Source organism: Notolepis coatsorum, assembly GCF_963971535.1.
Source record: "Notolepis coatsorum genome assembly, chromosome: 4".
Taxonomy (NCBI): domain Eukaryota; kingdom Metazoa; phylum Chordata; class Actinopteri; order Aulopiformes; family Paralepididae; genus Notolepis; species Notolepis coatsorum.
In genome coordinates this window covers 162863196-162880337 of record NC_140168.1, presented here as the reverse complement: position 1 = coordinate 162880337, position 17142 = coordinate 162863196, and the positions used below count along the sequence as shown (strand labels likewise).

At 46.3% G+C, this 17142-nt stretch overlaps 1 protein-coding gene across 1 annotated transcript in view; it reads left to right on the top strand.

Moving 5' to 3' along the window:
• The window catches only part of fbxl7 (F-box and leucine-rich repeat protein 7), a 385933-nt gene that overhangs the window by 328664 nt on the left and 40127 nt on the right, over window positions 1-17142 (top strand). Inside the window, exon 3 of the mRNA XM_084312953.1 lies at window positions 11952-12611. Within this exon, the coding sequence (XP_084169079.1) occupies window positions 11952-12611 (660 nt within the window). The remainder of the gene's footprint in view (window positions 1-11951; window positions 12612-17142) is intronic.

Sequence of the window (17142 nt, the reverse complement as noted above, 5' to 3'; positions counted from 1 at the left end):
AAAATTGAACTCCAGTTTGAACAGGCTGACTCCAGAGCTATGTGGCAGGGGCTCAAAACGATGACAGACTACAAAGGCACCTCCCTCAAACTGAACAGTGACATCTCCTTAGCAAATGACCTCAATACCTTCTATGCGAGGTTTGATGCTGGTAATAACAACACCAGCCCACAAGCCACGGCAATGGGGGGGGGGGTCTGCTGCTGATGGAGACTCAGTGTTCAGGGTAACAGAGCATGAGGTGAGGAGGACCTTTAAAAAAGTGAATATCAGGAAGGCAGCAGGACCGGACGGCATCCCCGGCCGCGTCCTAAAAGTCTGTGCCGACCAACTGGCCCCGGTATTCACTGACATATTTAACCTGTCCTTAGAACAGGCTGTCATCCCCACCTGCCTGAAGAAGTCCACTATTATCCCTGTACCCAAAAAATCCAACGACTACCGCCCTGTAGCTCTCACCTCCATAGCCATGAAGTGCTTTGAGAAGCTAGTAAAGGGCTACATATGCTCCTCCCTCCCCATCAACATGGACCCCCTGCAATTTGCATACCGCCCCAACAGGTCCACGGAGGACGCCATAGCCCATGTGCTGCACACAGCAGCATCACACCTGGACAAGAGGAAGGGGAACTATGTGAGAATGCTATTCATCGACTACAGCTCGGCATTCAATACCATAGTCCCCTCCAAACTCATAGCCAAGCTCAGGGACCTGGGCTTGAACTATGACCTCTGCCAGTGGGTCTTGGACTTCCTGACGGGCAGACCCCAGGTGGTGAGAGCAGGCAACTGCACCTCCTCATCCATCACCCTCAACATAGGGGCCCCCCAGGGCTGTGTTCTGAGTCCCCTCCTCTACTCCCTGTACACACACGACTGTGTGGCTCAGCGGAGTAGCAACACAATCATCAAATTTGCTGACGACACAGTGGTGGTGGGCCTGATCTCTGCAAACGACGAGAGGGCCTACCTGGAAGAGGTCAAGGTCCTGGCGGGATGGTGCCAGGAAAACAGCCTCTCCCTGAACGTCAGCAAAACAAAGGAGATGATTGTGGACTTCAGGAGGTCGGGGGTCAAGGACTACAGCCCCCTCAGCATCAACGGGGCACCGGTTGAGAGAGTGAACAGCTTTAAGTACCTCGGAGCCTACATATCCGAGGACTTGACATGGACCACACACATTGACAGTGTTGTGAAGAAGGCACGACAACGCCTCTACTTCCTCAGGCGCCTAAGGAAGTTCCAAGTCAGTCAGAAGATCCTTAAGAACTTCTACTCATGTACAATAGAGAGCATCCTGACTGGCAACATCACCTCCTGGTTTGGGAATAGCACTGCACAAGACCGAAGCAGACTACAAAGAGTGAGACTAAAGGACAGTCAGTCTGACGTACTGGTGAGCAACACCGGCGCCCCCCAAGGAACTGTGCTGTCACCCTTCCTCTTCACCCTCTATACCTCAGACTTCCGCCGCAACTCAAGCGGGTGCCACCTGCAGACGTTCTCAGACGACTCCTCCATCGTAAGCTACATCACCGACGATGATGAGGAGGAGTACAGAGCCCTGGTGGAGAGCTTTGTGCGGTGGAGCGACAGCAACCACCTCCAACTCAACACCAGTAAGACCAAGGAGCTGGTGGTGGACTTCCGGAGGGGCAAGAAGAGGCCCCCCTCGATTCCCATCACCATCCGAGGGGTGGAGGTGGAGGTGGTGGACTCATATAAGTTCCTTGGGGTACACCTGAACAATAAACTGGACTGGTCGGATAACACAGAGGCCCTCTACAGGAAGGGACAGATCAGGCTGTTCTTCCTGAGGAGACTCAGGTCCTTCAACGTGTGCAATAGACTGCTGCAGTCATTTTACCAGTCTGTAGTGGCCAGCGTCCTCTTCTATGCTGTGGCATGCTGGGGAGGCTACATCAACTCAAGGGACACCAACAAGCTCAACAAACTGGTGAGGAAGGCTAGCTCCGTGGTGGGAGTCGAGCTACCTAGACTAGAGGTGATGGCAGAGAGGGGGATGAGAAGGAAGCTGGCTGCCATCATGGAGAACCCCTACCACCCCCTCTACGACGAGCTAGTCAAGATGAGAAGCACGTTCAGCCACAGACTCATACCCCCCCGACACTCAACTAACCGCCTCGGACAGTCCTTCATACCAGCGGCCATCAGGCTCCACAACAGTGGGCAGTGACTAGCGGCTTCCAGGCTCCACAACAGGGGGCAGCGACTGCTGCCAGACATTGACCTAGGACTAATAGGAACCCAAGGAGGACAATAACACTACCTTAGGCATACTGCACCTTATGTGGATACTGTGATACTGTGAATAATGTATATTTCAGTGGATACTGTGATACTGTGAATAATGTATATTTCAGTAGATAGTAAATTATAACACTACCTTATGCATACTGCACCTTATGTGACACTGTGAATACTGTGAATATATTTTCAGTTAGTTAGATAGTAAATTATATTGACCTATTTGTTTACACTGCTTGTGTTGTTTTTACTACCCCTTCCCCCATGCTGCTATGATGCCTTGAATTTCCCCAAGGGGATCAATAAAGGAATATTTTATCTTATATAAATGTAATGAATTATTATTATTATTATTATTATTATTATTATTATTATTATTATTATTATTATTATTATTATTATTATTATTATTATTATTATTATTATTATTATTATTATTATTATTATTATTATTATTATTATAACCTCCTCATGGTAGACCAGACCAGTAAACTATGGGATGCTCACTATAGCAGCGACATCCTGCTCAAACCATGAGAAAAAGGCCCAGTCATTTCAACGAGTGATGTAATAACATCACAATAATTTCTGGGCATTCTTTATTCTTGGTGAATGGTGTATTTCTGATTCAGATGTTTAGGACCAGTGGTATTGGGAGGTGTAGTGGTTACGTCATTGCCGTTTTTCATGTTCCACCCTCTGTCCAACGCAATGTATTTCCCCAATGCCCATTTCTAAATCGTCTCGTTTAAAACAAATAAAGCATTAACATTTCCATGGTGTACCTTTCTGTCCTTATTCATCCACAATCTATAGCTCAACATGAAAATATTCGCAATTAATCATAATGAAATATCGCCACATTTTATTTCAACCAAAAATGCTTAAACAATAATATTAGTGATAGAAGGGAACTAATTTTGTGCAAAAATGGAAAGCTTTTCAATTTCCATGCGGCAGAATTGTTACAATAGCCAATCCATTTTCCCAATGATAAATCCCTATACGGGTGGAACAACCAGTGACGTCAGACTACACCTCCCTATTGGGAGTAGGTGGGCTACATGATACAAGCTGCATCTTGTATTGTATTAGACCACAACCATCTACTGTGTGATGTGGATACTGTAGGTGGGGGACTTGATACTTTCCTGATCTTAAAAATTGCATTAATTACCGCCGTCAGTGCATTCACAAAATGACTATATATTCTATGTAGATTGGATTAGATTCTAATTTATTGTCATCGTACAGCACAAGTATAGTACAAAGAAAAGAAGTTGGCACCATTGAGTGGACATGTAACAGTAAAGTGCATTAATAATATACAGTGTAACAACTGATTAAATGGAATATATATATAATGAAGCTACTGATTAACACTTTGGATGCCCAACCCGATTTTATTTTTTTTATTAGCGATCTGAATTCATATTTCATCAACCGAGTCTACCGTTGGTAAATCAGCCACTCCAGGCGCTCAGATGTGAAAAAAGCGCCCCCTATCGTCTCCCAGATGGTAATTCACCCTTTTGGACTGGACTCAATGAAAAGGCATGAGAAAAAAAGACCCGGACTCCACATTTTACTTCTCACGCATGTGACCGGAGTCGATCAGCTTCATTCTGGACTCTCAGAGCAGCGGGGATTATGTGTTGTACAGTATACGCGGTGGATCAATAAAATGATCGATTTTCGGAATGGCGATCAGGAATTGGAATAATCCATTTGGATACCATCTGATCTCAGGTAAGGCATCTATTTTACCAGTATTAGGGTAATCAGACCCGTTTTCACGGAGATATAAGCTTTTTCTTTTTTTTGTGATATGGCTGTTTGACTCTAAGAGCGATCAGGAACTGAGAGAATCGATTTTCAGCGCGCGGCACTAGCGTGCACACGTACACATATACTATCGATAATCTAGCGTTTATTTGAAAACGATTCATAAATAGGCAGACAAATGACAACGTTCTAGAATATTACAGTACGGGGCGATTATCATGGAATCCTCTTTTTTTGTGTGAAAACGAGGGGTTTTCTAAATGCTATGAAACGGAAATGAACCGATAAAAAAACAATCTGCTTCGACAATGTTGACTGGAAATAGGTCATTGATAATGCGACGGGCAGATTAGACACATAGCCATAATTTAAAACATAGATTAGGCGATATTAATGCTAACATTGAAGTGGATGTGGGCATTCAAGCACTAAATGTGCGCCCCCTGCTGGGCATTCAAAGTGTTAATATGCTAATTTGATGTACAGTATTATTAAAATAAGATGGTAAGATGATCCTTTATTAATCCCCTTGGGGAAATTCAGGTGTCAAAGCAGCATGGGGGTGGGGGGGGGGGCGGTGGATACAGGGGGGGGGGGCTTCACAGTCCGATAATATACTATTTGAACTATTTGATTTGAAGTGGTGTGTGTGTGTGTTTGCGTGTGCAGAGAAAAGGAGTCATCTCTCTAGTTGTTCTCAAGTTCTGACGCCGTTAGTTCTCCTGGCCGGCCGTCCGAGCCCTTGGTTGTAGAGCCGGATGGCTGCCGGTATAAAGGACCGCCCAGGCGGTTTGTGGTGTGTCGGGGGGGGGATGAGACTTTGGCTGAACGTGCTCTTCATTCTGGCTAGCTCCTCATAGAGGGGGTGGGAGGGGTTCTCCAGGATGGCTTCTAGCTTTTTCCTCATCCTCCTCTCAGCCACCACCTCTGGATTAGCCAGCTCACCACCCACTACGGAGCTGGCCTTCTTCACCAGCTTGTTCAGCTTGCTGGAGTCCCTCAAGCTGATGTTGCCCCCCCCAGCACACCACAGCAAAAAAGAGGACGCTGGCTACAACCAACTGGTAGAAAGATAGCAGCAGTCGGTTGCACACGTCGAACGACCTGAGTTGTCTCCTCAGGAAGAACAGTCTGCTCTGTCCCTTCCTAAAGAGGGCCTCAGTGTTGTCTGACCAGTCCAGTTTTTTGTTTAGGTGTACTCCAAGGAAATTGTAGGACTCCACCATCTCTACCTCCTCCCCTCCAAGGATTATGGGAGCAGGGGGACCCTTCCTGCCTCTCCGGTAGTCCACCACCAGCTCCTTTCGTATTATGTACACTAATAAGAGTATGGGATATATACAGATGTAAAATAGTATATACAGTGTGTGTATATAAGCAGGAATATATATATATATATATATATATATATATATATATATATATATATATATATATATATATATATATATATATATATATATATATATATATATATATATATATACACAGGAATATATGCAGATATAGATACATACTGTATATATATATATACAGTATTATTGTACATGGCTGTACATCATACATTGTTAAATGGGTAGTGTGGTGGAAAATAGCCGACTTAATAACTGGAAAATGGACTGAGTAATAACTTACTCAGTCCAAAGAGACCTGGGCCCTCATTTATCAACGTGACGTACGCACAGATATGTGCGTAACCCGTGCGTACGATCATTTCTAAGCAAAGTGTGGGATTTATCAATTTGAACTTGTGCTTGACTTTGTGCGTATATTTAAGCACAGGTCGGACCATGCGTAGTTGACGCCGGTGGTAGAATATATTATTACAACAAGGAAATAAGCACTGACTGCGCTCCGCGTAACTCAACTCATTATTATTTTGCGCATATATTGCAGAAATACGGGAACGTTTTGATTATATTTAAAAGGATTTGCCATTGTTAAACGTAATAAGTGGAACCCCGAAGCTGTAAGCAGAATACAAGTCATATGAACACCCACGATATAGTGTTCTTCACCCTTCCTATAAGAAAGAATAAAAAACGCATTGCAACGAGAATAGAGGTTATTTGTTGAGTGTATGTGTAGACAAAACCCTTGCAATAAATGTGTCTTAAATGAATGAAAAGCATACATGCTCTGGACACAGAGTATATATCGTGTGGGTGATATCATGACTTGTATTCTGCTTACAGAAGTTCACTTATTTAGTTTTACAATGTCAAAGCCTAAATCAAAACGTTCCCGTATTTCTGCAATCTATGCGCAAAATAATAACGAGTTGAATTCTAACAAAGAACGTATTACATGCTGGTAGGCTGATAGAGTAAACTATGATATGAATATGAATATGATATGATATAAAGGTATACTGGTCCGTCCGCGAGGATATCGAGGACTCGGATAGCCATTTGAGAATATAGGCTAAAGCGACGGCCTATAGCCTATACATATTATTTAATGTTTTCATAAGCGTAAAGATACAACAGCTAGATTAATGATCAAGTTAGTTTACTGTATGCAGGCTTCGCAGGGCTGTGTGTTATATGCGCAAATTACTGTTGCATAATGTAGGCTGGCTGCTATTATATGTAATTCATATAGGCTACCCAATACCAACAACAAAATAGATTGTATCATATGCCTCTACACACATTATATTATACACATCATATTATATCTTGGTTCGGCAGCGCGCCTCTGTGAACAATCTCTCAGTTTGCTCCATCAATAAACAAATCCAGTAATGTGAACGGGATTCCACTCGGTCAATGTACAGATAATCCGCGATGCGCATTTTGGCTGATAATGTGCCGGTGGCCGGAGTCTCATTCAGGCCTAATTGTATTTAATTCAATTGTAATGTTATTACTGGGGTATCTAAAACATCACAATGCAGATCAGGGTTATCCACTGAAGCCATAATGACTCTGACCAGAAGTACCACGGGCTCATGACGAGCGCACATAATAGGCATTGTAGAGCGCAGAGTTGGCCTGCTGAAATTGATTTAATTTCAGTCATTACAGTGCTTAATGTCGGGTCATCTTGTCATTTATTTCTGTCAATGTGCTGGTTCTGTAGCAGGACTGGGTCAGTCAACATCCTTGGCTCCCGGCGCACCGAAGATTATACGTTCAATTTGTTGGTTGGACCTCTGTGATCAATCTCGCTCTCAGTGAAGTCTCTCAGAGTTTGCTCGGGTTAGTCCACTTTTCCACATTTCATGGGGGTGTTCCATTACCGTATATGGTTAATCGGGGCGGTTCTGGTATGCAAATACGTGAAAGTGTGCACGAGCCTCAGCGTATAGAAGAGGGTGATATTTATCATGACAGGTGTGCGTAGGACCTGTGTACGCACGTGTGATAAATCCCTTTTTTTTTGTGCGTGCACACATTCTAAATTCTGTGCTTAAGTATGGAAATAGAACATTTTCTAAGAAAAATTGATAAATGAGGGCCCTGGTTAATACGATTTATTAACTCAATCAAAGTATCAATACAAAATAGTCAGAGTATGGCTGGATGACTCTCAGGCGGCGGTTACACCTTTCGTATCATTTTCGTATCGTCGTCATAGGCGTTTCGCGGCGACGTCGTGCGCCTCGAGTCACACTTTCGTTTTTTTTCCGTTTTTGTCACCCGAGCACACTGATGTAGTACACTGCCAAAGCAGTAGGTGGCAGTAGGTGGCAAACATGAAGGCAATTTCAACCAATCAGAACTTGAATGTGCCTGCAAAGCAAATGTCAACAAGGCGGCCACCATCTTTTGCCTAGTTACCCAATGCAGCAATTCTTTTTCAGCAAAGCCTAATAAAAGTGCAATAAACAAAACGGATACATTCACTGTGTGTTCTGCCTGTCATTTGTTGATGAAACAAAACTAACATCAACACAAGTGACCACCAAGAGCGGATAGTTTAGTCTAAAAAAAGATCGGTAGCATTGTTAGCTGCATGCTAACGTCAATGGAGTATGCCATTATAACAATATAGCATTGTGGCTAGAAGCTAACGTTAGCTCACGCTACTTAGCCAGCACCAAACTGATGATATCGCGAGCTATCAGTAGTTAGATAACATTAGAGACAACGCTGTGTGTATTAAACAAAGGTGAATAGATGACTGGGCCATTTTGTTTAATGCTTGTTAAGTTGAAAGAGGAGCTCTGAGCTAACAGGGTCTGAATCCTGATAGCTCACGTTAGCCAGCTGCTCATGCAATCGGTAATGCTAGCAGAATGAATGGATGTAAACTTTATTTAACATATTGCATATGGGTACAATACAATACGGCTCAATACAAACAATTGTTAAGGGAATGCAGACTGTTGTAGCTTGGACTGGGGTCCTTATAACAATAACTTGACAACACATGGTAGCTGAAGCTATTTGGGACACGGAGCTATGTCCCAAACACACACACTGTTGTCACCGGAAGGGCACGCAGATGGTATCTACTGCGCATGGGCGTTTTCGCAACAACGGCTCCGTGCTGACTACACGCTGTTGTCGAAGCGTTTTTTTTGCGTATCTCCAAACGCAAACACAATTTTGCGTTTCAGCCGCATCCACAAAAAAACGCCAAAAAACGCATTTCTGTGTAATAGGGACATGAAACGTCGTCAAAAACGTATAAAAAAACGCCAGGAATACACTAGTCTAACCATGGCCTCAATGAGGTGCTTAGCTAGGACACCCGGAATGAGAGAGCCCCCACCGGATCTTGGATCATCTTTATACAAAACTGTAGTGGGGGGAAAGGAATGTGACACCTTTGGGGACATACGGAATGGAAAGGGGGGGAAGGAATGGGGAGAGGGATGAGGGTAGGAAGGAAAGAAAGATGGGTGAGAGAGATCAAAGAGAGAGGGGGGAAGGGGGTCTTATCTCCCACAGTAGGTTGAAGTAGGTTATTATGATTACAGTGTAAAGCAGATGTAGGCAGTGAAGACAGTAATAGGTATGAACTGAGTGCAGGCGACAGAGTTCAGAGTTTGTACAGTTGTTGAACTGAATATCTCCTTTATTGGGGACTTTATACTTTATTCCACAACATTTCAAAGGATTTTTATTTTGCTACCTTATTTTGCTACCTAGAGGTTTCGCATTACGAACATGTTAATGAAAACAATACGCTTTAAAAATTACAAGCCTACCTCAAAGTAGAAGTAATCAGAGCCAACATAACTGGACCGCAACCCACTTTAACGTGACCCCTGGACGTCAACGCGTCGAGGGTTGAACACCCCTGTTCTAAATGTGCTATCGAATGTGTGCTTTCAGTAGAAATAGCAATGACCAGAATACTATTCTGGGGCAACAGTGGCTCGGGAGGTAGAGCAGTCGTTGGGTAATCCGGAGGCAGGGCCGCCTGGGAGAAATGCGAGGCCCTGTGCAAGATTTAAACGCGAGGTAAAAAAAAAAATATATATATATATAATTTTTTCTTTTCTTTTTCATACAGTCAACATATTCTTAAATAATAGCGCTGCCCGAGGCTGGGCATGATACAGTCAACATATAGCAAGAGAGAGCGAGAGAGAGCTCCCGTTCTACAGTCAATATACAGTGTACAGAGAGAGAGAGAGAGACACATTGGAAAGAAATTGAAATGCTATTTGGCCCTAAACAGAGAGTACACAGTGGCAGAATACCTGAGCACTGTGACTGAAGATCCTTGACTAGGTACAGACTCAGCGAGCACAGCCTAGCCATCGAGAAAGGCCGCCATAGGCAGACTGTGTGTGTTAGAAAGAGAGAGAGAGAGAGCATGTGTGTTTGTGTGTTAGAGAGAGAGAGCATGTCTGTGTGTCGTGTGTGTGTGTGTTAGAGAGAGAGCATGTATGAGAGAGAGATAAGCAAAGATGAGCCCCTAAAGGATATTCAACTTTTAATGGAAGAACAAAACAGAAGGAAAAGATAACTTCACAAAGGCAACATGAATATACATAGATCCAAAAGGACAAAGATCAACACTTAAATCCAAAGAGAAGAGGGTCTATACCAGAGAAAACAAAGTAGCAAGGAGCCAATGGCCGACATCAGCTAAATAGGCTAACTGCAAATAGAGTAGCCAGGTACTGACACCAGGCCACACACAGCTTTGGCCAACGCTACCCAAGCTACACAAACGACCAAGACAATTCACACACAGCACATGTCGTATCTCCAAATGTTGTGAAGTAACATATGTTTTGCCTGGAAAAAAACATCGTTATTAACAAAACATTCGGGAGGGGAAGGAAGGAAGAGTGGGGTAATGTCCAATGGACATCTTACCTGCACCAAGGAACGCAGGGCGAAAGGCCGCAACACAGGTCTCCACGTTGACGAAAGGCCTCTCGCTGGTGGGACAAAAAGAAGCTATGGCCGGAGCCTTGTCATGGTGCAGGCCCGACTACATCTTCTGTCAAAGATGATGTCGTAGTCAGAGTGCCAGGGCCCCCTGCTATTCTCACGGCTAATGTCAATGGTCGTAGCACAAGCTAACAGCTAACTCTAGGCTAACTGATAGCATCAAACTAACGTTCCCAGCCGAGCGCAGCCGGCAGCTAACGTCGTAGCTAAACAGCTAACTGGCTAACAGTTAGCTCAACCCGGCTATCGCTAACCATTAGCTAACGCAGAAGCAAGCTATGCGGCTACCACTGAAAAACTGTACAACGTGAGAAAAGCAATACAGGTGCTGACACCAGGCCACACACCATTAGCTACTAGTACTATAACAGCTAGTCAGCCCGTTTGGCTCCAGAGAGAGAGAGAGAGAGAGAGATATCCACGGCGGGAATAGAATAGAGTGCATTAAAAACTCACCAAACGTCCAAGAGGATGGAGACAACCGCGTGGAGTTGACGAAGTTCATCTGCCGAACGACCATCCTCTTCATCTTGGCATAACAATGCTGCACGCGCTGTCTCTAGGTTAGCTAACGCTAGTTAGCATTTAGCTAAGCTAGCTACTAGCCGACATCATCATGGCTATATCCCGACTGAACCACACGTTAGGACTCAATATTATAACGTAGCTAAAGCTAACTAGCTGTCCCTGTCTTTAGCCGGGATGGCTAGCCTGACTGAACTGTCTAACATGCAACAACTTTCATCTTCAGTCCATCTGCCGAACGATGTCCTCTTCATCTTGGCTGGCATAACCTCCAATGCTGCATGCGCGAAATAGTCAGACGCTAGTGATGGGTCGGTCATGAGCGACTCGTTCATAAGAGCCGATTCATTGCCGTGAGCGTGAGTCGAATCGCTCACGTCTGGCAATGAGTCGGTTCACGCCCCCCCCCCCCCCCCCCCCAGAGCCTCAGAGCCAGGAACAAGTCAGACACATTCTACAAACGTGTCTAATGTGAAATATATAAGCATATAAGCAAAACTAGATTTTAGGTCTGTGATGAAAAAGGGCCTCGCGGGAAGGGGGGCCTCGCAAAAAAATTTAAATAAAAATAAACAAATAGATAAAAAAAATAATAAATAATTTTTTTATTTTTATTTTTTTTTGAGGCCCCCCTTCCCGCGAGGCCCTGTGCGACCGCACTGCTCGCACACCCCCTGAGGCGGCCCTGTCCGGAGGTTCCCGGTTCGATTCCCGCTTCTCCCGGGCAGCGTGTCGAAGGGTCCTTGAGCAAGACACTTTACCCATAATTGCTCCTGATGCGCAGGTTGGCACCTTGCATCGGCGTGTGAATGTGTGAGTGAGGAACAAATTGTAAAGCGCTTTGGATAAAAGCTGCTATATAAATGCACCATTTACCATTTATTCTATCAAGATAATTCTATTTCTTTCTACTGCTGCATCTTGGCAGTTTGAGGACATCAGACATATAAAAGTTTACACTTTTCTCTCTCTCTCTCTATCCCTATCTCTCCCTCTCTCTCTCCCCCCTAGAGTCGGACCTCAGCATGCGGACCCTGAGCACGCCCAGCCCGGCCCTCATCCTCCCCCCCCCGTCCCACCACCACTCCTCCGCCCTCCCCTTCTTCACCTCCCTCAATGGCTCCTCCTCCACCTCCTCCTCGGAGACGGTGGCCATGGTGCACTCCCCCCCCGGCCTCGCCTTCGCCACCCGCCTGTGCCGCACCGGCCCCTGCCCCGCCGGGGGGCGGCTCCCCCGGGACCGCCGGCATCATCACCATGAGGCGGCGCCCATCCACATGCTCCACGACCAGCTCTTCCTGCAGATCTTCGCCCACCTGCCCACCAGCCAGCTGTGCCGTTGTGCACGGGTCTGCCGCCGCTGGTACAACCTGGCCTGGGACCCCCGGCTGTGGCGCGCCATCCGGCTCACGGGGGACGTCCCGCACGCGGACCGGGCGCTGCGGGTGCTGACGCGGCGCCTCTGCCAGGACACGCCCAACGTGTGCCTGATGCTGGAGACGGTGGTGGCCAGCGGATGCCGGCGGCTGACCGACCGCGGCCTGCACACGGTGGCCGAGTGCTGCCCGGAGCTGAGGCGCCTGGAGGTGGCTGGCTGCTACAACGTGTCCAACGAGGCCGTGTTCCACGTGGTGTCGCGCTGCCCCAACCTGGAGCACCTGGACGTCTCAGGTAACTTAGAAGAGATGTGTATATAGGTTAAAGGAACACGCCTACATTTGGGGAAATTAGCTTACCGTCTTCTCCAGAGAGAGACAAGAAGATAGATACCAGTTTCCTCTCCTGTGCGTTCAGTAGAAAGCTATCTGGCTGCACATTAGCCTAGCTTAGCACAATGAATGGAAGCGGACAGTGCCGTTTAGCCTAGGCATTGTCCAACTAACACCTCTCCCGAAGGCTAACCGGCACTGTCCGCTTTCATTCTAGTGGTTACATTTTCATGTCTGGTCAATGTTAGCATGGTGTTATTCACTGTAAAAAAAAACAAAAAATAATTATATTCTCCTTTGGTTCATTACAATTTACTCAAGCCTAGTAACAGACGCAATATGTTCTCCTTCACTGGGAATACATTCCCTCAGATCCATAGATATCCCTAGATACCAAGAACATGCAAATGGACATTGTAGAAGTGGAGCAATCTTCCATTTACTTAGGTATGTATTTGTTGGTGAATTCTCTGAAAATAATGACTAGGGCTTAACTCTTTCTCTGCCACACTGAGAACGGGATCTGACTATGTGCTGCCACGCATTACACCAATGGAGTCACTCACCTAGTTTGCAGGGCTATAACTATTTAAATATTATAACTATATATGCAATACTATGGCCCATTTGACATCTATCGTTCAAGATGTGAAAAAGGAATATTTTTGTGGTCTGGGGTCATTCCTGGAAGGCTAGTAATGGCCCACGACGCATATTATACTTAATCCTGTGAGGGCTGGAGGAATCCTGCATGCAGCCCAACGAGGGGGCGTGCCGTTTTTCTCCTTCACTCACCTGATGGGAGTTTGCAATCAGCTCGGGAGAGTACTAGTATTGCAGACTCCCCTCCACTCCTGGTCGCGTCGTTCTTGTTACCACCATCTACTGCCACGTCTCCGGCGTGAGACGATGTGCCACCCATCACCACCTGTCGCCGTTTTCCTGGAGTGGGACACCGTCTTCGCTCTCTATTACTCCACGGGAGGATCCCAGTGTTCCCACTCCAGACGTCGTGCCGGCTACTTCCCTACTCCCTCTTCATGGTCCTCGTTCCTGGGGTGAGGCTCGCCATCGCTCTCTATTACTCCACGATGCCCGTGTTCTCACCCCGTTCCCCTCGGACCCCCTGTGTGCTGCGTTGCCCGTCGGCAGCATCTGATCGGGAGGAAGAAGATTCCTTGGCAGAGCTGCAGAGCCGCAGAGCCCTACTCGGTGTAGGGACGAAGAAGATTCCTGTTACTTTTTACCCAGCCCGTTAAAGGCACAGTGCCGCCTTTTTTTGTGTTCATGGACGTTGATGTTTTTACCCTCTTAAAGGCTGAGTGCCGCTTTTTTTGTATTTAATAAATCATGCCCTTGCTTTGGCTAACTCTGATTACCTGTGTCGTGCAATTGGGGTCGCATTACAAACCATAACAAATCCATTGGCATTTCGTCCCTATACACGCTACAATAAAAAATGTAAATGCATATGATCGGTATATTATGTTCCATCATGCATGCATGAAAGGGGGGGGGTCGTTTATGATTAATTGATTGTCAATAACGGCATTCGTTAGTACAACAGCATACATTGATCAGGGCGAAGGCTATGACAACAATGGACAACCAAGCTGAAATTGACGTTAAATTGCTCTTACCTGTGGCCAATGATAATCCAAAAAGAATATTCCAATTATTTGATTGCCATCTGCTAGATCGTATGTCCATTTGGCCCATGCCATAACCCCCCACAGTATAATGAATCCGGCGTTGGATTGACGATTTAATGCTATCGAGTGAAGATCTTGATCCACGTTACAAGAAAACTCCACCCGGATGACTTTCAGTGACGGACAGCCCCATACACAGAGATACAAAGGCAGTGCAACATCAGCCGCATACCACCAGGCGGCGGTATCGGACCGTTGCGATCTCAGACACATTGCCACACAGTCCTACAGCATAGCAGGATGAGTTATGAATGGAAATAGCGAATAAAAGAAATAACAATCCAGTAATCCGTTGTTGGTAGGGATGCCCCGATCAGGTTTTTTGCCACCGATACCGATCACCGATCGTCGTGAGCCATATCGGCCGATACCGATCCGATACCGATCGTTTTTGATTAATTTTTTTTTTTTAATTATTTTATAATTTTTTTTATTATTATTATTTTTTTTTATAAAATATATATATTATATAATTAGACTTGTACTTGTATTATCTGCGAGACATCGCCACCACGCAACAAGCTCCACTGTCTGTGTGTACTCTAGTAGCCTCCAGCTACGGCCAGGATTCTCCGGAGCTGCAGCTAGACCCTATACTTGAGTAGCCTGCAGCTACGGCCAGGATTCTCCGGAGCTGCAGCTAGACCCGATCATATTCAACAACATGCCCTCAGCTCGAATACGCATCGAATGAGTGTTATAAAACATTGATATCAGGAGCTATCTGTGGCTACTGCTGGCCGGCTATATAACGTTGATACAGCGCCTCTGTGAACTATTTAGTTCAGTGGGACATTTCGTTTTGAACAGTGAGCTGGCGTCAGCTAACATGAGCTAGCTGAGGTATCATACACGTCTCTACTATACTTGCTGGAGTGTTTGTTGATGTCAGGAGCTATCGGTAGCTGGCCGGCTAGATACCGTTCGGTTAGACAATGCCTCATCATGTATTGGACTGGAAGTGAATGGTTGACTGGGTCATTTTGTAACGGTAGCTAATGTTAGCTAAGGGAGACGCCGTCCTCCCGTCCCACTAGACTAGACTACTAGACCCGTGTTTACATGCGCGCGGGAGGGGCTGGAGGGAGGAGCAGACGCCGCACAGCTCCCGGTGTCTGAGACAGAACTCAGCGAGACGAGCGAGTGAGATCGGGTTTGACGATCGGCGAAAATAAAGCATTATCACCGATCACTGATCGCATATTTATACTGATTATCGGCCGATAACGATCGGTGGCCGATCGATCGGGGCATCCCTAGTTGTTGGCGTTATTCGATTGGCGGGCTATAACGAGTTAATTCGTTTTTGGCAGGGAATGAGTTAAGAGGTTAACACAATGGACGCCAGACCCAAGATAAGTCAGGTTAACTCGCCATCGCTTGAGCGCCAAACCCGAGAAAAGTCGGTTTTTAATCGTTATTTCTTTTATTCTCTATATCCATTCATAATCCATCCATCCAGCCTGATGTTATCATTGCGAATGGCTCTGAGATCGCAAATGGCCAATACCACTGCCTAACGCCTTGCGGCCGGTATTGCACATCATTGGAAACCCTCTGGCTTGGGCTGTACGTCGATCTAAGAAGTCCGGTCCAGGTTTTCCTTCTCTGGCATGAGTAACGTTTATAACACATGGATTGGGGACAGTCGAGCACCGCCGGTTCATGTGTTTTGGTGGATAACGTTGGACACACAATCGCGATTAGTATTTGGAATGGCGATCAGATAATTGGTTTCTTCTTTTTGCAGTACATCATAGACAAGGTAAGGACTTGACCTTGTTTTATCTGCCTCCCTACCCATATCCAATCCTCACCCCATCCCATTCCCACTCTCTGACCACTACTGCATCCTTTTCGCTGCTCCCCTTCCCCCACCCCACCACTCCAATAAACGCACCATCTCTTTCCGTAACATAAAATCCATTGACCCTCTCACACTGTCTCAGTCCATATCCTCTGCCTTTCCCCCTGACTCCACCCCCTCTAACCCCGACGACTATGCCCTCCTCCTCAACTCTACTCTCTCTGACTCCCTCGACTCACTGGCACCCCTGAAAACCATCACTGTCTCATTCACCACCTCCTCCCCCTGGTACACTCCGGAACTCCGCTCCATGAAGCAGACCGGCCATCAATTAGAACGCCTCTATAAAAAAAACCACCTCACCATCCACGCCGACCTCCACAAACAGCACGTCTCCTCCTACCGTGATGCACTCCAAGCTGCCAAATCTGCCCACTACTCCACCATCATCAACAGCAGCAACCGCAACCCCCGGACCCTCTTCTCCACTGTCAAGAAACTCCTACAACCCCCGGACAATAACTCACTCTCCTCCCCTGACCTCTGCAACTCGTTTCTCCTCTTCTTCAATAATAAAGCATCTCTAATCAACAGCTCACTGACTGCCCGCATCGCCAATTCCCTTACCCTCGCCCCCCCCACCAACATTTTCCCCCCACCTGACTCCATCCCTCCCACCCCTTTTACTGCCTTCGCCCCAGCCGACTCCTCCTTCATCATGGACCTCATGACCACCTCCAAGACCACTACCTGCTCCCTTGACCCCCTACCCACTACTCTCACCAAAGCCTGCCTCCCTGCTCTCATCCCCCACCTCACCGCCCTTTTCAACCAGTCACTATCCCTAGGCCACGTCCCCTCCCCCTATAAACTCGCCGCTGTCACCCCTGTCCTCAAAAAACCCACTCTTGACCCATCCAGCCTCTCCAACTACCGCCCCATATCCAATCTTCCTTTTTTCTCTAAAACACTGG